The sequence below is a fragment of the Pithys albifrons genome, chromosome Z, assembly GCF_047495875.1.
Source record: "Pithys albifrons albifrons isolate INPA30051 chromosome Z, PitAlb_v1, whole genome shotgun sequence".
Lineage (NCBI taxonomy): Eukaryota > Metazoa > Chordata > Aves > Passeriformes > Thamnophilidae > Pithys > Pithys albifrons.
The window spans coordinates 1,164,277-1,187,213 of NC_092497.1; the positions used below are offsets into that span (position 1 = coordinate 1,164,277).

Sequence of the window (22,937 nt, forward strand, 5' to 3'; positions counted from 1 at the left end):
GAGTGGCCGTGGCACTTTGATCAGTCCCACGTTGGACTCTGACTTTGGAGGGCTTTTCCAACCTCAGCAATCCCGGGATTCTGTGAAGGGAGGGACCAAAGGCGGGAGCTCTGATGGGAGCAGGAGCCGATTTTTGGGAGCGCTCTGAACACAGCTCAGTTTAGAAAGCAGACATTGTTTATTCAGCACACGGTGCGAGGTGGAGGCTTCCACAAACCAACCCGCCAAAGGGTAAAGAGTTACTTCTTTTATCAGAGAAATTTATATGTCCACGCCCGCCTAACGCATATTCGCCACCTAATGCATATTTATTTGGGTGATGTAATCTTAGGCACTGCTTGAAACACAGAAGGCGTTTCCTTCATTGAGCAGCAACTGGCGCAGTGCTGGTCTGACGCCATTAGTTGGGAAGGGCAGGGACAGTGACCCGGGAACACCAACGGGAGAGGAGGGGAGGGGAGGGGAAGGGAAGGGAAAAGGAAGTGAAAAGGGAAGGGAAAGTTTGGGAAGGGAAGGGAAAAGGGAAAAAGGAAGGGAAAGTTTGGGAAGGGAAAGGAAAGGGAAAATTGAGGGAAAAGGGAAATTGAGGGAAAAGGGAAGGGAGGGTTTGGGAAGGCAAGGGAAGAGGAAGGTCTGGGATGGGAAGGGAAGGTTTGGGAAGGGAAGGGAAAGTTTGGGAAGAGAAGGGAAAGGGGGAAAAGGAAGGGAAGGCAAAAAATGGAAGGGAAAAGGGAAGGCAAGGAAAAAGGGAGGGGAAAATGGAAAGGGAGGGAAAAGGGAGGGGAAGGTTTGGGAAGACAAGGGAAGAGGGAAGGTTTGGAAAGGGAAGGTTTGGGATGGGAAGAGAAGGTTTAGGAAGGGAAGGTTTGGGAAGGGGGAAAAAAGAGGGAACGGGAAGGGAAGTGGAGATCACTGAGGTGGCCGTGACACGTGTGCTCCAGTTCTGCCCGAGAGACCTTTACCCCTGCCAGGAACAAACAAAAACTCACATTTTTCAGTTGTTTACATAAATTCAGTTTATTTTGGCATTTGATAGGAGAGAGTGCCCTCAATAAAAATTAAATCAGTTTTAAACATATACATGGTGTGTTTCCTACAGAATAACGTCACCCGTTGCTTTTGTCTCTTGGGTGCAGGGATGTAAGTAATCAAATAGCTTAGACCCTCCTCGGACTAATTTTTGCTAATTAGCTACAAATATAAAGGTTTATTGGTAAGAACAGGCTCTCCAAAGCAAAAAAAAAAAAAGCAAACATTCTGTGCTTTGCCACAATTGTCTGAACAGAACAGCTCTGAGTTCACTCTCTCCCCAATCCCCCAAATCCTGAAGAGCTGACAAACAGATTGGCATAGAAATGAGTTAAAGAAGGGCCACGTTAAAGCAAGGGCTGTGCTACATCCATGCAGTGACCACATCCAGCAAGAACTAAGGGGAAAGGAAAACGTGCAAATACAAAGCTACAGCAGGTTATTGAAATTGCTCTGTAAAATAATGCATCTTTTTAACATCTTTTAGCAGAGGAAGGTGGTTAAAGCTTTTGTGGGGCAGCAAAGGCAGCACTACCCTCCAGCAGTCTTGTCTACACAACTGCACAGAGAAAATACGTCCTGTGACTCCCACCTTTCAACCCAGACATCCCAAAAACTCTGGCAACCCGCACATTAAATGGACCAACAAAGTCTGTCTTTGTGTAGGCAAACCATAAAAGCATCAGTAAAAGGAGGGAGGAAAAAAGTAAAAAGCCTTGCCTCAAAGGCAGTTTTTAATGTCAATAATAAGATAAAAATAAGGCAAATAGAGATGTTCTGGGCCCAGAAGCTCAAAACACAAATCCCCTCTGCACCTGGGCTTGTTCACATTTGATGGCTGCTTCAAAAAACAACCCAAGAGCCTGTCCCAGACTTCAAACACAGGGTTGTCTGGCACTGGCAACCTCTACAGTAAACAGAATTACAACAAATGACTGTAAAAAACAGGGGGAAAAACCAAACTGCACAACTGTACAGATATTAAAACATATTACAAATCCCCATGTCTATATTTAAACCTGGCGTTCTAAAGTTTGTTTTGCTGTTTAAACCACGCCAGGGGAATGAGGTTTGTGCAGACAGCTGAAACCTCTCCTGCGGTCTCCACCAGTTTAGTGATTAAAACAATGTTTCTGCTGCACGTTTTTAGGGCAGAGGGAAGAAGGGCAGAAGAAAGTTTCTGGGGTCTGTAACACCACCCAGTGCTATCTGAAGTCACAATTCCAAGCCTGTCATAACCTTACAGAAAGCTGTGGTATGGTCACAAGTCTATTTTATCATCAGGAAGCAGAAGAAAATCGAACTTTGCTGTTTATTAAGCAAACACCCCTGAGTAAAGAGGCTGATATCCACTTTCTTCTTTCTTGCAAGTGAGCACGCAGACACTCAGCATGCCAAAGAACTGGAAAAGAGAGAGTGCACAAGAGATTTAGTGCTGCATTTGTTGTTTCAGTCATCACACTGTATATTAGAGGACTCCACTGTATTAAAAAACCCACTTAGAAATACATCTATATAAAGTGGCATTTTTGCATGTCAATTTCCAATAATTATTCCAGCTCAACATTTTACTCCCTGGTTTCTCCCGTTAATTTTTTAAGTCTTCTTTAATTTCAAGTTATCTTACTGTGCAGAAAATCCCAGTGAAAGACTGTGATTATTCTGGATTTAAAAGGAATTCTGCAACAGGTTTTCCAGAGAAGCTGTGGCTGCCCCTGGATCCCTGGAAGTGTCCAAGGCCAGGCTGGATGTGACTTGGAGCAACTTGGGATAGTGGAAGGTGTTCCTGCCCTTGGCAGGGGGTGGCATGGGATGAACGTGGAGGTCCCTTCCAATCCAAGCCATTCTGGGACTTAATGATTCTAAGATGAAATGGATTCTCCATTGACTTGCCATCCCAAATCCCCTCCTGTCTTTTTTGGATCCCTCCCCTCATTACGCAGGTGAAATGGAGACAATCAGAAAAACACAAGTGAGGAACAGAGGGCTGAGTTTTACTTCAGAGCCAGAAAAAAGGATAATGGGACATGGCAGAAGATCAAGCCCCATGATCCAAAGGCAGACACTGGTATTTTCCATGAAGGAAGAGACAGAAACATTTACCTTTACAATGGCAAACCCCAGGATTACAAGCATGGCGTAGCTGATAACACTCTGCAGCCCGGACTCCAACTCCTGTGCACAGCCCTGCAGGAAAAGAGGGAGGTGAAAACACGTTACAGGATATTAACTCAGCTGGACTTTTCTCTTTGTTTTCTCCCCAACCCTTTAAAGGAAGCAGGGCTTGCCTAACCAACCACTGCAGACCCAGGGGACTCCATTCTTGTCTTCCAGACCTGATGGCTCGAGGAGAAGCACTGACAAATTGCAATTCACTGCCATTTGCTGCTTCCCAACCTTCTCTAGCTCAGGTCACTGACAGAACTGTCCAAACCTCCAAGACAGAAGACCAGCAATGGTATCTATAAAAGTGAACTTAAGGCTTGTGCCCCAGACTGAAGAACCTGGTATGGAGTTCACAGAATACTAGAGAGGTCTGGGTTCCAAGGGACCTAAAAGATCATCCAGTTTCACCCCTGCCATGGGGAGGGACATCTCTCACTATCTCAGGTTCCTCCAATCCCCATCCAACCTGGCCTTGGACACTTCCAGGGACAGGGCAGCCACAGCTTCTCTGGGCAACCTGTGCCAGGCCCTCACCACCCTCATTATAAAAAAACTTCATCCTTTTATCTAATCTAAATTGAACTTCTTTTAGTTTAAAACCATCATCCATTGTCCTACCACAACAGGCCCTATTAAAAAGTCTGATCTCATCTTCCTTTCAGAAACTCTTCAAGCACTGCAAGGGGCTCTCAGGTCTCCCTGGAGCCTTCTGTTCTCCAAACTGAACACCCCCAGCTCTCCCATCCTGCCTCTATCAAAGAGGTGCTCCAGCCCTCAGAGCATCTTCATCCTCCAGACTCATCATGGTCAATGAATCACAGAATCATAGAATGGATTGGGTTGGAAAAGACCTCCGAGATCGTCAAGTCCAACCCCTGGTCCAGCTCCAGTCCCTTTACCAGATTATGGCACTCAGTGCCACGGCCAAGCTCAGCTGAAAAACCTCCAGGGATGGGGAATCCACCTCCTCTCTGGGCAGCCCACTCCAATGTGTGATTAGTCTCCCTGGAAAGAATTTTTTTCTGATCTCCAACTTCAATTTCCCCTGGCAGAGCTTGAGCCCATCGTGTCCCCTTGTCCTATTGCTGAGTGCCTGGGAGAAGAGACCAACCCCCACCTGGCCAGAACTTCCCTTCAGGCAGTTCCAGACAGTGCTGAGGTCACCTCTGAGCTGCCTCTTCTCTTCCCCTGACACAGATTTTCTGAACAACTACAGCTGTGGCCATATCCCTAAAGCCTGAAGTGCCTTCCTTCATGGTTCCTGCTGGCAGAGACTGATCATGGCCCAGCAGTGACCCCGAGCCCTCCCTCCTTACCCGCGTGTTGAGTTCCTGTGGCTGATCCAGAAGGCCTGTGCAGTTCTTCACATCGTGCCGGCAGCAGCTCAGGGGGACACTGCGGTTCCCAGTGGAATTAAACCACTGTGTGGTCGTCCAGTCACTGTAGTTCTTCACCCCACAGCAGTGAAGCTGCCAAGCACAGGACAGTTACAGGGATGTATGAATATATACATTACATGTACTCATATATATTATATAATATGAAGGTTCATGTTGAGTTAAACCTCTCTGAGGCACAGTGGGCCAGGTCTGCCCTTCATATGCAGCAGATTTACAAGCAACAGTGCCTCAGGAAAACAATCACAGACATAATAAATCAACCTCCTCTCATACATTATTACATCCTTCTTGGTTTACTCTTCATGAAAACTCCAATATGGAAGTGACAAGTTGCAGGATAGAGGCTTCCATCATCTTTCTGTTTCATGGTGCAGTGTTCTCAGCAGCAGTCATTCACCTGCACTTATTTGGTCTCATCCAAATGCCACACTGTCAGCAAGATCATTCACTGTATCAGCTTCACAACAGGAGCCTGAAAACACCTCGGCAAAGTGGAGACCACCCTCAGTTGCCTTGGAAGAATCAGATGCTAAACACAGAGCTGAGTTCCAGGATAGCACCACAGACATCCCCGCTGCTCCTTTCTCAGCCTGAATTCCTTCTTTAGGACACAAATGTTCGTTTCCAAATAATTCCCAGGACAATTTAAATATTTTCTTACCTGTTCCTGCAAGTAATCCACAACAGTAGACTCTGGATTTTTCCCATCATACTGCTCAAAGACTGATGGCATCATGCCTTGCACATCAGTTTTTACCTGTTTAGGAAAAAAACCTCTATTAGACATTTAACATTAGAGCTAAGAATTTTATTTGGTGGAAACTGCAGATCTGTATCCCAACTAAGTTGGGGGGAAAAATAAATGAAGCAATGCTTTACATAAAATTCAGGCAGCACTTAACTGGAATCACATTCCTGGATAGACGTTTGCCTGCCCTGATGGAAGAGCCCTCCTTTGGGAGCATCAACAACTGTTTAATCCAACTGAGAGAGTGATGCAATGCCTGCCAGATACTTTAAGCATTCACCACATTCACAACAAACATATCCCCATTCCCACTTGCTCTGCAGGTTGAAGGGGATGAAGGACAAAAAAAGTGGATATATTGGAACAGCCTAACAATGGAAGATCTGTTCTTTACATTTAGGTTGGGACAGAGATGCTAATTCTTCACTTACCTTTTCCCTGTAAACAAATCCCAAGACAAAAGCGGATACTTCTGCAATGAAGATAACCAGGATAATAGCCAAGAACTGAAAATAAAAGAGAGAGACTGTAAGGAAGAATTCCACAGCATTTGAACTCAGCTGCACATTACACTTCACATTAATTTATAGTACTTAGTTATTGTTATCTGTTATTGCCTCTATAATCAAAATAGTTTCCAGAAAATAATTAACAGAAGCTGTGGTTGCCCCTGAAGTATCCAAGGCCAGACTGGCTGGGGCTTGGAGCAACCTGGGATAGCGGAAGGTGTCCCTGCTCATGGGAGGGGGGTGGAATTAAATGATCTTGAAGGTCTCTTCCAAACCAAACTGTTCTGTGAACCTTTCTGGCTTCTAAAAAATAACACTAGGAGAAATTGAGGCATACTCAGAGGTCTAAAGCCAGACAAGAAACATCTAGATACATACTTTGCTTGCTTTGCAAATCTCTGTCTCCTCCTGTTCCCTCACCACCACCTTGCTTCTCCAAGCTCAGTGGTTCCCACACTCATCTTCATCAGAGGCAGAGCCACGAGACTGTCCATGGCAGGGGTATTTGTGTCACTAATAACTTAGCCTGTGGCTCACTCACCACCAGCCAGTGCACCACAGGGGTACACAACTCACACACACAGGCAGTGCTTCAGTGGTGTGTGTCCTAATAATGCTTCACTTTCTGTTTTATGCACCCTGAGGTCTAGTCTAGTGTCCCAGTTCAGCAGGTGGGACCAGTTTGTCCCTGTGTGGGGGTGACCAAAGCTGTGCATTCTAAACCCTCCATTCATTGCCCACAACTGTTCCCAATGGCCCATTGGCAGCAGCTGCCCAGGGCACACCTGAGCCCTCAGGCTGGGAGCTGGCTGGGAAAGAAGCCTGGCAGAGGAGCTGGGACAACTCCCCTCCAGGGACTCCTTGGCACCTCCACACCCACCTGAGGGCTCAGCTCTGCTCAGGGGCCACCAACCATTCCAAAATCCCCCCTGACTCCCAGAGTCAGATCCCCCAGGGTGGAACTCCCTGCCCTGGGGGAGGCACTGGGGGCTCCCACCTGGGCCTGAGGGGATGGAATCTGGGGGTTTGGGGACTTGGGGACCACTCATTGGATCCAGAGGAGGATCAGAACCTCAACAGGAAGAGCCTCCCACTCTCCACCAGACTGTCCCATCATCTGCACCAAAAGGTTTGTCCCTTCCTTTTCCTTTGGACTCTGGGGAACCACGTGGGGCTCAGCACAGGGGCCACCAAACCCCCCTGTGTTTGTGCCCCAGGGGGTGGGTTACACTGCTGGGGTTGGGGGTTAAAATCAATTTCTTCCTTTGCCCTTGCATTTATTGTAATATTGTTATTAAATTCTAACTCTGACATATAATCTCTTTTGTGTTGGATTCGTTTCTCCTGCCAGTTTTACCTTTAAACCAGCACACCCAGCACTTCCCATACCATGCAAAGGAGACAAGAAGACAACACACAGAACATGAAACACTCACCAGTCCCAGACCAACTCGAGACTCGCGGAAAGTGGCGCAGCAGCCGATGAGCCCAATGACAAACATCACCACAGCCACGCAGATGATGATCACAGCAGGCAGCAGGGCGTACTTGTCCTGCAGAAAGTTGTCATAGCTCTTGTAGGTGTTGATTACATATGCCCCAACATAGCTGAGACCTGCTGCTGCCGCCTGAAATGCAGAGAAAGACAGTCATTAGCAGGTTTTTATTAAGCATCTATCCAGGAAAGTACACATGGCCTGGCTTGTAACAGTGCAATTATATTGCAGCTTTAGAGGTAGTGACTACAGTGTGCAAGGAGCTAGAAGAAAAAAATACTGTATCTCAAACTATTACCCAAACTAGCTCTCCTTTAGACTTGAACACACAGAAGACAAAATGCACTGGATCACTCCTCTAATGACAAGGCATCTCTTTAGCTGAGCTGAAACACTGGAGTCTGTTGACATACATCAGACAATGTCTCTGCAGAAGGCCAAGCCTAAACTGCCTACCCGAGGTCACCTACATCCCACCCAGTGCTGCATTTGCAGGAATCAGCTTTTGGGATAACAGAATCACAGAATCATTTAGGTTGGAAAAGACCTTCAAGAACATCAAGTCCAACCTTTGCCCAAGCCCCACCTTGTCACCCAGCCCAGAGCACTGAGTGCCATGTCCAGGCAGTCCTTGGACACCTCAAGGGAGATGAGTTTTTAGTTTGAGGCGTTTATTTTTTTTTTTTTTGAGACAAACTCATCTTTCCCACTCCCTCAACAGCATTAACCACTGGGGCAGGCCCAAATGTTCCTGGACCCAGCAAAACACAGTCCCTCCTTTTCCTGGAGGAAACAGATGTCTGCAGCCTCTAAAATAATCTCTCCTCTAGAAGGATGTTTTGCTGATTGAGGCCAATACACACCAGTGCCACTCTGGAAACCAAATGCTTTTATCCCCAGAAATGGGCACAGCCCTGGAAACAACACTGAAAGGCACAGACATGCCCTGCCAAACCTCACCAGTGGCATAAAAAAACTCCCAAGAGTTAGGAAAGCCCTGCCACCCTCTATAATCCTGCAGCACAAGTAAAATGAAGAACCATCCACACTATTATTCTGGAAACTCAAGGGAAACCAGACTGTTTTCAACAAGCCATAGCAGGATTTCATCATGCAGCTCTGGAACAGTTTGTTACCTGCCTCAGCACTGCACCTTTTAATTAAATCAAACACTCCTGATGCTGGACTTGCTCATTCCTTTACCCCTCCATCCTGGTCTGGTGCCTGCCCTTCAATTACCTCCAAGTGCAGGAACATCCTTTGTTTCAGACAGCTCCCATCCCACACTATTGCATTCCTGGGGAATGCCTATACCTCGGAATTACTGGGATCATATGCACCAAATGATAATCAAACTAACCCTTAGAGACATTTATTACGTGCCATGCAAGATCCTGCTGTGCTGGAGCTCACACAGCAGGCCATCTACAAAGCATATCAGGAAAAGGAATAGGATCAACAGTTCTCAGGTTTTGGTTTTTCTTCTCCACATGCACTGGGTTTTCAGGCAGTGCTAACGATTAAAGGGGTTCCAAAAACTTCCTTTCAGTTTTCTTCTCATTGAGGACAATCTTTCCCATTTCCCTGTCTGCAGGTATAAAACAACCCAGGCTTCTCCCTCCCACCCCTTTTTAGGGATGCAGGGAAAGGGTGAGACCACTTTACCTCAAAGGGCAACACTTCACCTGAGCAATGAGGAGCTCAGGAGGAGCAGCCTCACCTTCTCCTCCTCCAGCACTGTGTTCCTGAACTCACAAGTGGCAGCAGCACCAAAATGGGGCTGGGGACACAGCACCCCCCATCCTGCTTGGCCTTCAGTTCACAAAAAGAATGAAGTCTATGACTCAAAAAGTCTATTCTGGAAGGCTGGATAAGAGTCCATCTGTTCTGTTCTGGAACATCATCATTTGGTCAAGGACAGCCAGGGAGAAGGAAGCAAAGTTGCTGCTCTGAGCAACCTGTTTCAGGGCCCCCTACACTCACAACCAAGAATTTCTTCCCAATATCCCATCTAACCCTGCCCTCTGGCACTGGGCACCCATTCCCTGTGTCCTGTCCCTCCATGCCTTGTCCCCAGTCCCTCTCCAGCTCTCCTGGAGCCCCTTTAGGCACTGCCAGGGGCTCTCAGGTGTCCCTGGAGCCTTCTCTTCTCCAGGTGAGCCCCCCCAGCTCTCCCAGCCTGGCTCCAGAGCAGAGGGATCCAGCCCTGGAGCATCTCTGGGATATCCTCCGGACTCTCCAGCAGCTCCATGTCCTGGTCCCCAGAGCTCCTCCACCATGAACACAGACACAACATGGTGATTCTTCCAGCCACAATCACAGGAAAGGCAGCACTGACTGAATAGCTGGGTTACACAATGACATAAACCATGTTTTTGGCAAGTCATCTGCACTCAGCAGCAATGCCATGTCAAAATGCACACAACCAAACTGCCCTGTGACTTGTGAATGTGTAAATATGCAAAGTGTTCATCTCCAGAGAATGTAAAGCCCTGTTCCTCTGCAAACCTCTGGTCTTGGCCTTCACAAGGAGCTCTGCCTGCTCCATAAACCTTCCTACAGAATGTTTTACAGAAAATAATGCCCAAATATTTCCATTATTCATCTGCAAGTGAGTCAGATCCAGACACGTTCTTCCTCTCTCATTCACACTCCCCATTTTCTACCCATTTCCAGCCTGCTCAACACACAGTGCAAAGGAAGCAGCACAGGAAATGCTAAAGCCAGACCTGCTGTGGGAAACCAAGAAAAACCGTGTTGCAAGTAAAGGTGTACCACAAATTAAAAGAAAAAAAAAAGGAATTTGTGAAGCCAATTCACAGAACTCCCCCAAAGCCAGGACTAGCAAAGCTCCACAACAGCAATCAATCATCACAGGGTCCAGCACTGAGTTCAAGGACATCAGACATGAGGCAGTTTCACAGCAGGTTGTTCTGCAATACTCAGGATTGCCTGGTTTCAAACCAGAGAAAAAAAAACCACAGCAAGAGGTCTATTATAATTTCCAAACTTCTGCTTCCAAGCAGATTAAAGAAGTGTACCAAGGTAAAAACAGAAGGCTTTGGGTGAAGATCTGACTTAAAGCAAGCTCACATTTCCCCCACTAACTCAGGTACAGCCACAACTTCTCTTATATGGTTTTTAATTCAAAGTGAAGAACTCTGAATTCTGAAGAGCAGGGTTGCTCAGGAGTGGAAGCCATTGCAGATAATGATCTGTTCCCTCATTTCTTTTTTTTGCAGGTGAGTCCCAGTGACAAACTTGGAAAGCAAAGATGAGAAATATGTCGGAAAACACGTCAGAACTCTCTTTTGAAGCCTTCCAGTACTTGAGCCAAGTTCAAAATCTGGTAGAGGGTTTTTTCACCTCAACATTACAAAACTTTCAGCCCAATTCTAGACCTAAGATGAAACCTCTCTGGGGGTAGAAGAAATGCCCATTGTAATGCTGAAGATAGACCTTAACTGAAAATTGTAAAGTATTCCTGATTAAACAGGTTTCTGTTGGATCTCAAGAAACAAACCAGAACAATCTCCCAAACACAAAGGACAGTTTGAGCAACTACTTTTGAGGAGAAAGAGATCAAATATCCCCTTCGTGAACAGCCAAACACATTCTCAAACAAAATTATGTATGAGCTTGCCAGGATTAATCCGAGGAATTCACACTAGAAATTGTTTATTGTTCCTCACAACTGTTGCTGGACCCCTGTGGGCACTTTCAGTGAGAGCTCAGTGCAGAGCAGGACCACAGGATGCAGGGTGAGGCTTGGCAGGGAGTGATGCTTGGAAAACCAGTCCCTCCAGTCCCCAACAGCACCCACAGCACCCAGAGCTGACCCCTTCCTCCCCACACAGCCCCAGATGACTCACCAGGGCTCCAGGAAACGCTGCTGGTGCTTTGTTAAGACACTGAAGCCTCCCTTGAGACAGGATGAAGAGGGGAGGCAAGAGGAAATTTTGCAAGAAACTCCCTTTTGCACAGTTGAGCAGCAAAGCTGCAGCTGCCTCTGCTGTGTCACCCACCACAGCTCCCACTCTCCAAGGACTTAACAACAGAATCACCCACTTTTTCACACCCTGTGCCCTTGACAGAAAGCAGAGAAATTATTGGAGGGTGAAAAATTGACTCCTTGGGGCTGAGTGAAAAAAAAGCAAAGCTGTAACAACCAGATTTTCCCTGGCAGATGTTTGGGCAGGGCCCACCAAGCTGACTCCACACACCTTTTCCATTCTCAGCCCAGCTGTTTATCCACTCACAGCTACACACACAAAACCCTGGAACTCTCTCCAGCCACATAATGCACACACAGCACCAAGAATATTCAACCTTGACTGTGAAACAGAAGAGGACAGGATGGTTCTAGTTCTGTCTCACAGAACAGAATAGCCACTGGGAAATAGCAGATTTTATGTATTCTTTTTAAAATACAAGAATATTTTTAGTTTGTGATCCACTGTTTTTATAGAGATGACCATAAGCACCTGCCCTTCTGGAGAGACTTATGGCCTTGCAAATACTTCATGACCCCTCACCAGTGTCACAGCCAAAAAGGGGCCCCTTAAAGTTTCCCCTGAAATAGAAAAAAAATATATATATGTATAAAATTTGCATTTCCCAGTCAGGCAGAACAGATACTTTTCCTCCTTCCCTTCTGTTTTAATAAGCCAACCATATGTGATGGTTGAGAACAGTGGGGTTTGTGTTCATTTGCAGTTATCAGCACAGGCTTCTTTGTCCCCTGCCAAGGCCAGATAAAGCACAGCAAAGGAGCCAAACTACTATCTATGAAATTAAAAGGCAGTGTCTGTTGGCTGGAGGTTTTATGGGCTTTTTTAAAAAGGTTTCTCCCACAATCCTCCAATTTCAGGGTGTTGATTCTATGACTCGGTCTGTTCTGTGAACCACACAGGACTTTCTAAAAGGCTGACCAGCCAAAAATACAGAGTATGAAGGCTGTAGTGTTAAAAGGAGAAGCTTAAGAACGGGGTAAATCCCAAATTCACCCTGTATGTCAAGCAAGATGCAGCCTCTGAATAGTAACAAATTGAGGCCATGGGACTTTCCCCCATATCAAACATCACCTTCCCAGGGCAAGCACCAACACCAGCCTGAACACAAGGCTTGGGCTGGCTTGGCTTTGTCACATGGCATTCACATTTTACAGGCAAAACCAGATAAGATAAATAACACCATTTACCTTGAAAGAGTCATAGCAGTTGTCTCCTGCCACAATCTATTACAAATAAAGACATACTGGAAGGACTATGAATATCCACAAAAACCCTTTCTGAAAAGCTCCTGCTAATTCTTCTTTACACAATCAGCTCATGGAGGTCTTTGAATTAATTTTAAGGCTTGAAAACTGCTTTTTTCACCAGTGTCTTTTCATAGCAGGGATTTAAGAAAGGGCAACTCATCCAATGCAACACCTGCAGCTGATGTTTTGCTCTTCCATCCAACACCTACACTCACTGGGATGCTACCACCTTCTCAGCAGTTTTTATGTGCCACAGGACAGATTGGGATACAACCTCCAATTATTACTTTGCCCAAAGTTTCCCCTTACTGTGCTGCTCCCATGCCTCCAGTATCTAGAACTGAATCCCAGCAACACTGGTCTCAGTCACAGCTCCCCATCCCCTCCTTAATGCAGAGGGCACTCCCTATCTCTGGGTCTGAGGTTTCTTTTTCCTGTGTACAAAAAGTGGTTTTGATTTACCTTGACGGGCAAATCCTCTGCTCGAAACCATTTGCACATTTCCTCCATAAATAATGTATTTTATTACCCAACAGCCAGGTTGCATGACAAGGGGAATTTCTTTCTGGCTTCCTTGCTGCTTTATTGTACTGCAAGATTTATTCTTCCCATTCTCCACCAGAATTTCAAGTCCTCCCCAGCTCCTGTGCTACTCTATTCCCACAGAGGCAACAGGTTTTCTATGGAGTGACTTCAGGGGAAAATAAAGGCTCTGGGCACTCCTCAGGAAGTCCTCCTCACTTTATACTCACTTTAACCACTTTACAACTCCTGTTGAAAACTCCCCTTAGCCCATACAGATCATGCAGCTCCCTAGACCTGATGGTCTCTATTCATCCTGTGGGAAAGCTGGAACACGTTTCTCTCCCTTTTACCATTCCAGATTTTAAACTCTGCCAGCTGGAATAGACCTCCTGGCCTCAGCTACCATTTCCTACCCTGTCTATGGTACTCCTTTTTCCAAATGACCAATCAGTTATTGCCACCCCTGTGCTCTCTGTGACCCTCCCTGCAGGCTCTGATCCTCCACCAGCACAAGGAAACCTCTGGAGCATGTCCATCCATCAGACCCTGCCTAGGAGGGGATGTACCCAACCAACTCCTGCTGCAGCTCCTGGTCACACACACCCCATGGACACTGCTGGACAGGCTGGACTTGCACCAGTGTGAGGCAAAGACACAAGGGCTCCAGTGGGAGACACCTGTGGTGATCAACTGGTCCCAGTTCCTGTTCTGGACAGGCCACTCAGAGCTGGTTTGCTGGGGACCACGTCCAGATGGCTTTTGATTATCTCCAAGGATGGAGACTGCACCACCTTTCTGGGCAGCCCATGCTCAGGTCACTCTCACAATGGAAAAGGGTTTCCTGATGTTCACAGAGTCCCTCCCACGTTTCAGTTTGTGCCCCCCGTTGCCTCTGGTTGTGTCCATGGACACCAGAGAGAAGGGCTGAAACACCATCTGGGCAAGGACAGCCACAGAGAATCAAGGAAAAATCCTTTGGACAACCTGTGCCAGGGCCTGCCCACACTCACAGCCAAGAATTTCTTCCCAATATCCCATCTAACCCTGCCCTCTGGCACTGGGAAGCCATTCCTTGTGTCCTGTCCCTCCATCCCTTGTCCCCAGTCCCTCTACAGCTCTCCTGGAGCCCCTTTAGGCCCTGCCAGGGGCTCTCAGGTGTCCCTGGAGCCTTCCTTTCTCCAGATGAAGCCCTCCAGCTATCCCAGGCTGGCTCCAGCCCAGAGGGGCTCCAGACTCATGGAATGGTTTGAGTTAGGAGGGACCTTAAAGCTTCCACCCCCTGCCATGGACAGGGACACCTTCCACCAGCCCAGGTTATTCCAGCCTGACCTTGGATTCCTCCAGGGATCCAGGAACAGCCACAGCTTCTCTGCCAAACGTATGCCAGTGTCCCATCATCCTCACAAACAGCAACTCCTTCCCAGTATCCCATCTAACCCTGCCCTCTGGCACTGGGAAGCCATTCCCTGTGTCCTGTCCCTCCATGCCTTGTCCCCAGTCCCTCTCCAGCTCTCCTGGAGCCCCTTTAGGCACTGGCAGGGGCTCTCAGGTGTCCCTGGAGCCTTCTCTTCTCCAGGTGAGCCCCCCCCAGTTCTCCCAGCCTGGCTCCAGAGCAGAGGGATCCAGCTCTGGAGCAGCTCCAGGGCCTTCTCTGGACTTGCTCAGCATCTCCAGGTCCTTCCAATGCTGGAGACCCCAGAGCTGGGCAGGATGGGGTCTCACATTAGCACACACAGTGTTTCCCCAGACCTTCAAGTTGTGAAAACACTGATTTACCAAATAATAAAAAATACTACACTCAGAAAGTTGGGTTTGGATTGGAGAAAAAAAGAACAACACAACAACAAGCCCTTTCCAAGCTGCCCTCAATCTCCAGCAACACTAAGAGTCCCTGGGAAGGAACTCCTGATAATCCTGGGCCAGTCCTCACCCACAAGTTTAAAACCTTCAAACCAGAGTCTCCTCATGTGATGTACAGAGGTGGGACACAACAAGACAGCTGTTCTGAGACACAAAACCACATGAGACTCTTCAAAGTATGTTATCCCTAAATGTTCATCTGCAGTGCACAACTATGGGGCGTGTTTCAGCCTGTCCTCAAAACACCCCCCGGGGCTGCTCTGTAGGTACAGTGGGAAGTGCTTTCTTTTTCCTTTTCTTCTTCAGATGAAAACAAGGAGCAGCAGCCAAAATGTTCTGATGACCTGGAGCTCCTTTTTAGGAGAAAAAACCCTCCAAACTTAACCCAAGAGTTACTTGCAGTTTTTACATGCTGCAAACCCACACACTCAAGAAGGGATTTTGAATTTAGAGGGCTTGTTTGCTAGTTATATTAAATTAATGTTCTCCTTAAGAGTTGTCCTAGCACATCTTCCTCTGTTCCCCAAGCCCAATTCCAGGGTTATTTTCCCACCCCATGTACCCCACAAAGTGTAATTAGTGGGATGTCCTCATGAAGACATCCCAGTGCCATGCAGGGAATCCTGCCCCAAATCCTACCACTTCCAGTGCTTAAACCCCTTCCTTGGGGTCAGGGTGCTGATGCTAAACACAATCATGGAGCATCACACACCTCTGAGGACAACAGGGCCACAACAAGGAGAAAGCAGCACCTCCCAAAATACACAGACTGCAGGCATGAGTTTGCTGCAACTCCAGCAGAGCATGGATAGATTTATCAGCCAGTGACAGGCTGATTTCCGTCTGAGCAGCCTTTTGGGACACAGAACACCCCCTAGGTCAATATTTGCCCTCAGAACCACCCTTGTTGCTCAATCAGCTGTTCCAGGCTCAGACTAAATCAAAGGTGCACCCGAGTCACAGTAGAGTTAATCCTAAAGCCTGGGAAAACAGATCGGAGCTGGTGACAGGGAAGACACCTCTAATGTCCCCTGTCATGCAGCTGAGAGGGAAGGATGAGGGCAGCAGGGCCACGTGGCTCTTGTGTGCCTCTTCCTGTAAGGAAAATTGCAGGTTTGGATTCTTCTGATGGAAAGGGATCCTGCCAGCTCCATGGTAAAGCTTGACAATGTTTTTGGGGGAAATGAGGGAAATGCTCAATTCACACATCAGCACAGGAAGAGCTGCTTTCTGTTCCCACTGGATAAGGTGTCCTCCAGCTCCAAACTTCTTCCAAAAGGGTAACAGAATGGACCTTTCGAGTTGTAATTACCCAGAGGACATTCCACAACACAGAATCTTAGAATCCCAGAGAGGTTTGGTGGGAATGGACCTTAAGTCTTGTTGTACTCCCTGCCATGGGCAGGGACACCTTCCACTATCCCAGGTTGCTCCAAGCCCTGTCCAGCCTGGCCTTGGACACTTCCAGGGATCCAGGGGCAGCCACAGCTTCTCTACCCAACCTGTGCCAGGGCCTGCCCACCCTCACAACCAGCAATTCCTTGTGCATCTCTAACCTAAATTTACCCTCTTTTCAGTGTGAGGCCATTCCCCCATGTCCTGTCACTACAGTTCCTGAGGAGCTGTCCCTCTCCAGTTTTCTTACAGGCCCCTTCAGACACTGAAGGTGCTGTGAGGTCTCCACAAACCTCTCTGCTCCAGGCTGAACAACCCCAACTTTCTCAGCCTGTCAACACCAGACGTCTGGTTTTGAGACATGCAGTGAGAGAATTAAGACACTAAAGTGTCTTTATGGACAGATGCACAGCCCAGTCACCCAGCAGATCCTTTCGTGTGCCTCAGGGGACACTGGGGACAGTCCCACTGATCTTGTTTCTCAGAATCACATCATTATCTCAACACTTCCCCTGTCCTGACCACACAGCACTGGCATGTGCATTTTCATATTGTCTGTGATGTCCCTGCACGTACAGCAAAGCACATAATCCTAAAGGTCAGTGAAGTTCTGCTTCCTGATTTTGGGCAGAATAGTTTATAACAAGAAGAAACTTTTCCCTTTCAAGGCACACTCAAGAGGATTCCCCCAAAGTGCCCAGACCCAGCAGAAAGCTCTGACATCAGCCCCATCCTGTGACCACTATAAATCATGTGATTGCTCTTCTTTCCACAGTTCAGCAATGAGGTAGAAATCACAGAATCACAGAATGGTTTGGGTTAGAAGGGACCTTAAATGTCATCCTGTTCCAGCCCCCAGTGAACCCACTGCTTTCCCCTTCCCACCCAAAACTCCTTGTGCTGGGTCAGAACATGCCCCAGCCCTCCTTGGCTCTACACCCCTGCCAGTCCCAGAGGGCGTTGGCAACTCCATCAGTGGGGTAGAAACAGGGAGTCTAGAGGGGAAACTTGGTCCTGAGCCCCTCCATGACTGGATGACTGAGCCCAGTTTCACTCACTAGATGTGCTAAAAGAAACAAAATCAATGCAGTGCTTGGTTAAGCAGGTTCCTGGCCCATCAGCATCACATCCCTGACTGGAGTGGGGAGGAGAGGTCCCACAGCTCTGCCATCTCCCTGCCAGGTACCACAGAAGAGAATTCCCACAGCATTCCCATCTCTGTGAGTACCACAGAGCAGGGCAGTGCCCCTTCCCCTGGACTCTGCTTTGGGGAGGCCACACCTTGAGTGTTGTGTTCAGTTCTGGGCCCCTCAGGTCAGGAAAGAGATTGAGGGGCTGGAGCGGGGCCAGAGAAGAGCAACGAGGCTGGAGAAGGGACTGGATGTGGCACTGAGTGTCCTCTTAAACACCTCCAGGGACAGAGAATCCAACAGGTCTTGATCCAACCCCACTGTGATCACCAGCCCAGGGCACTGAGTGCCCTGGGCTGGTGATCACAGTGGGGTTGGATCAAGGGTTGGATTTGGTGATCTCAGAGGTCTCTTCCAACCCAGCTGAGAAGAGCAACGAGGCTGGAGAAGGGACTGGAGCACAAGTGCTGTGGGGAGAGGCTGAGGGAGCTGGGGGTGTTTAGCCTGGAGAAGAGGAGGCTCAGAGGTGACCTTATAACTCTCTACAACTACCTGAAAGGATGTTGTAACCAGGTGGGGTTTGGTCTTTTCTCACAGGCAACCTGCAGTAGAACAAGAGGGCACAGCTTAAGCTGTGCCAGGTAAGGTTTAGGTTGGATATCAGGAAGAAATTCTTTGCAGAGAGAGTGCTCAGGCATTGGAATGGGCTGCCCAGAGAGGGGGTGGATTCCCCATCCCTGGAGGTTTTTAAGATGAGACTGGATATGGCACTGAGTGCCATGATCTGGTGATCACAGTGGGGTTGGATCAAGGGTTGGACTTGATCTCAGAGGCCTCTTCCAACCCAGCTGATTCTATTCTATGAGAGCTCCCACAGCTCTGCCATCTCCCTGCCAGGTATCACACAGAGCATTAAAACCTGGCAGGGCTGCCTGTCCCCTCCTGTCATGTACAACAGGCAGCACCAGCAGGATTAAGGATTTGCCTAAAAACAGATGGAAGGAAGGTGAGAAACAGGTGACAGACACCCAGACCTCTAATGACTCCTTGGAGAGTATCTCCACCCCTGAAAATGAAGGTGGAGCACCAAAAACACAACCTTTGCTTTTCACTACATTTTTCATCCCACTGAGGGGTTAAAAATTTCCCTTCTCATTTTTTAAGTACCCTGATTTCTGACTGGGGGTTCAGAGCAAGCATTCCCAAACCACCCATCAATGGCATGAGTGATGTCAAACCATTTGTATATGCAGGAACTCTTCTTTTTATGGGTAAGTTTATCCCTCCTAATTGCTAAAAGTTATTTTAAAGTGATACTGCAGCAATATTGTGATTGCTTGAGCAACCTGGTCTAGTGAAAGGTGTCCTGCCCACTGCGGGGTTGGAACTGGATGAGTTTAAGGTCCCTTCCAACCCAAACTATTGTGTGACTCTGTGGAGTCAAATTGCAGCCCAGAAACCGTAGTTCACACTTCTTGGTAGCATGAAAACAAAACTCAACTGGGTCTTCTGAAGAGTGAATGAAGCTCCTGAATGGCCTGAATCAGCTCAAATGCACCCTGAGTATGTGGAGGGAGCCCGGGATCAGCTGGGGAAATGGAATTCTGGCTGCACTGCTCACAGGTGGAGAGAGCACACCCTGTCAGGATCATTCTCCTGGGCTTCTGATCCTTGGAGAGCCCTGTCAGCAGACCACAAACTCTGCTCTCTGCCTGGTCCTGCTAAAACCACCCAGAAAACAGCTTATCTTTATCCTCCTCCCTGCTGTTGAGCAAGTGAATCAAGGCTGGGAATGTGCCCATGCCTGGCTGAAAGTGAATGGGAGATCTGGGAAAACAGGATTTCACTGCAGGAACAGCTAACACAGTCTTTTGGAGATGAATCATGGAACATCTTGAGTAGGACAGGACCCATAAGGATGATGGAACTCCACATCTCAGGACCTCTGGTGGATGCCAAACCCTCTCTGTAAAGGCAGTGTCTTGAACGACAGTGAAGCTGAAGGTGAGCAGGGGCAGGGGCAAGGTGCTGGATTCAGCAACACAACTTTGGGACCAAACAAGTGGGGGTTGAACAAAAGCACCTTTGGATGGTGTTCAGTTCCCATTATACAGAAATACTGGAGCATGAAACTTCCCTCTGGTTTCAAGATTCCCAGTTTCTTCCCTTGAACCAGGAAGTAAATCCCAGCATTTCACCTCTCTCCTTTGAAGAGCATCACCACATCCCACCCACTCAAATCCCCGCAAAGACATTGCCAAGAACATCAGTCTCAGTCTCTCCTCTGACCCTTCCTCTCCCTCTTTTAGGTTCCGTGAGCTAAAGCAGCATCCCAATTCTTCACCCAGAGCAGGCCAACACACCTTTACCAAAACAACCACATCCTCGGGCCTAATTAGGAAGTGCTAAATGCAAGATTGGAGATGGGCAGAACTTGAAGCACCACCCGTGGTAACTGCGTGGTTCAAAAGCCCTTCAATCCGTACCTTGTTTGGGGGTATTTACAGCACCCACCAACAGAAGGACCAGCACACAAGGATGATGAGCCTGGGGCTATGAGAAAAGCTGTTTTTTTCACCTCATTTAGGCAGCCTCTATTTGTCATTCTCGAAGATCTGATTTTCCTTGCTCTTGCATAACGATAATGATCAGAAAGACAAAAGAGGATTTTTTTCTATTTTAGGATATTGGTAAGCATCAACTTTTGTCAAATAACCACAGCTGCACTGGCTGCTAATACGCAGATGGTGAATTATTTCCCAGAATCGCTTCCAAGCAGGGCAAGATCTGCAGCCTACAATGCCTGGGCAGGAATTACTCCTTAGAGAAGGGCTCAAATGTTCTTTGCAAATCTTGTGTTTTCATAATCATCTGAAGCCTTGTACTTACAGAGCCTCAACTGCTAGAAATGCTCTGTGGGAGAATAAAAGACTCAGTCCCTCCTTCTCCACCCTCCCAAAACCTGAATTCCAGGTTCTGCTGTTCTGCTGCTGGAATGTGATTTCCACACGTAATGGTGGCAGCAAATGCAACACGCTCTGGGGCTGCCTTGCTCTTCCTTGGATAAAAAACAACCCAAAGGGCTGGTCTGGGTCACCACCGTTCAGATGCTACAGACATGCAAACGGATAATTGTGATGGGCCATGGACTCAGATGACCCAATAGCTTCCACCACAATTACAGAGTTCCCTCACAGCACAAGAAAAAGTACCAGGGACTCTCTAGGAGGACATAGGGCTGTTGTTTCATTTTTAAAAAGACAAGCAACAGATGCTAACCTGAAGTTCACCTAAGATGAAGCTCGGGGACTTTCCACATACAAACACTGGGATGCTCCCATGTTTCTTCTCTACTGCTATTTAAAAAAATCCCCACACCACAAAATAAATAAACACAGTGAGATCACCTTACACGCAGCAGTAAATTCCTGTGCCTGCTGCGCTGTTCGTGCCAGGGGGACAAGTTACCGCAGCACACGCAGCAATGAATTGTGCAGAGCACCACGAAGGAAAGCACAGGATGAAAGGGGACAAACTCCCCATGACAGCAAGTCGCGTATTTTTACAAAACTGGGCACCACACCCCACGAAACCTCAGGGTTTCCTTCATGAAGTATTTCCTCTTTTGCTGTTGTTTTTTTTTTCTTTTCCATATAGCTTTTCTCGTTGGGAAAACTCTGGTTCTTCTCTTTAACTCCTTTTTTGCTTAAGAAAAGCCCTTGCCTTCCCCATTACCCCCAGAGCAAGGGAGTCCTGCCATGCTGAGTAACTCCCAGCACTGACACCCAGATTACCACTGGAAAAACATTTGGCAAAACACTGTCTGGAAAACACTCAGGTGCTGCACAGCAGATGTGAACCCCCAGACCACAGCACTGACACACAGACGGAGGTTTAACAGGGCTCCTTCACCAGCAGCTCTCAAGTCCCTGATTGATAGTAGTGGTGATGGGGTTTCTCCCAAACTTCCCCACGCAGGGGAAAAGCCCAAGACTGATAAACAGAAAACCCACCCACCTTTTCTGAACAGCCACCTCCCCCAAGGCTCGCTGTCACTGTCACAAGGTGCCAGAGCAGCGAGTCCCCGACCCCAGACCCCCCAAACCAACCGGGGTCAGACTACAAAAGTACCCGAACGCACCCTTCATTTTTTCCCTTGCTTGCAAGTAATTATGGAGGGAGTGATTGGGAAAGCTGTAACTGTGCCAACAGCACAGTCAGAACAAAGTTCTCGGCCATTTTCCTCCCCCAAACGCTCCTCGCCCGCAGTCCCTGAGCAATCCCCTTGCCCCGTGCAGTTCCACTGGCTCCAGATCACAAAATGAGATCATAAATTGCTTAAGTTTAAAACGCCAGTAAGAAAATCCTACTACATTAAAAACATCCCACAACGCTAAAAAAAGGGAAGAGAAGGGAAGAAGATAGAAGGGAGAGGGAGAGAAGGGAGAGGAAGAGAAGAGAAAGAGAGAAGAGAAGAGAAGAGAAGAGAAGAGAAGAGAAGAGAAGAGAAGAGAAGAGAAGAGAAGAGAAGAGAAGAGAAGAGAAGAGAAGAGAAGAGAAGAGAAGAGAAGAGAAGAGAAGAGAAGAGAAGAGACGGACCGGGGTTTTTCCGTAGAAACCTCAAGCCCCAAATTTTCTTGTTTTTTAGAAACATGTACGCAGGGTTTCCCGTGGCAGTGAACATGTCACCTGCACACAGGTAAGCTCAAAGCCCGGCTAACTCTGGGAACGCCGGGATCACCGCATGTCCCGCCGCACCGTCCCCTCTTCCAGAGCCCCCATCGCACCCACCCCCCGGGACACCCCCCGCAGCATCTCCGCCGTACCCAGAAGGCGAGGCTCAGCAGCAGCAGCACCGTCTTGGAGGTGATGACTCCGCAGTCCATGCCTGGCAGTTCTGGGGCTGTGTCGGCCGCGGTCGTGGGTCTCCCCCGGGGCCGCCCCCGGTCCGTCCCACCGCCCGCCCCGGCCCTGCCCACCCACGGGACGCGTTTCCCCGTGGTCACCAGGGCACAGTCCCAGCCAGGGGGTGGGGAGTGCCGGGAGCAGATGTCACAGAGAGTTATTGTTGACTTTGGAGTGTTGTTTTGTTCTTAAAAAAAAAAAAACAAACTTCTGCAACTTTGTAGCGTAGTTAAACTGAGGTTTGTCAAAAGCTCTTGCTGGGTATGAGGGTCTCCATCAGACCTGCCCTCCAAGATTGTGAACCCACAGCTGTCTCCCTTCACCCAGCCCTTCCCAGCCTGCCTTGTTGGCTCCATCTGAAGCCCATCACGTGCTCCACGGACAGCAGCAGGACGTGGATCAGTGGTGGGCTTGGCAGTGCTGGATTTATGACTGGATTTGATGTCCTGGGCTGATCCCACTGCGTGGGCAGCAGGAAATGGGGGATTCTGCCCCTCTGGTGAGATCCCACCTG

At 48.1% G+C, this 22,937-nt stretch overlaps 1 protein-coding gene across 1 annotated transcript; it reads right to left on the minus strand.

The window, feature by feature from the left end:
• Positions 1 to 998: 998 nt before the first annotated feature.
• Positions 999 to 22,601, minus strand: LOC139684890 (tetraspanin-36-like). The gene is made up of 7 exons (XM_071581275.1): positions 22,345 to 22,601; positions 7,289 to 7,480; positions 5,775 to 5,849; positions 5,257 to 5,352; positions 4,512 to 4,664; positions 3,133 to 3,216; positions 999 to 2,431 (listed from the first exon to the last, which is right to left on the minus strand). The coding sequence occupies exons 1-7, from the start codon at positions 22,402 to 22,404 to the stop codon at positions 2,345 to 2,347; spliced, it is 747 nt and encodes a 248-aa protein (XP_071437376.1). The 5' UTR covers positions 22,405 to 22,601; the 3' UTR covers positions 999 to 2,344.
• Positions 22,602 to 22,937: the final 336 nt, after the last annotated feature.

Coding starts and splice junctions, on each gene's coding strand:
- LOC139684890 (XM_071581275.1), bottom strand. CDS start 22,404: ATGGACTGCGGAGTCATCACCTCCAAGACGGTGCTGCTGCTGCTGAGC. Junction 4,665..5,256: donor TGGATTACTTGCAGGAACAG/GTAAGAAAATAT, acceptor TGTGCTTGGCAG/CTTCACTGCTGTGGGGTGAA. Junction 3,217..4,511: donor CACAGGAACTCAACACGCGG/GTAAGGAGGGAG, acceptor CTTTTCCTGCAG/GGCTGTGCACAGGAGTTGGA.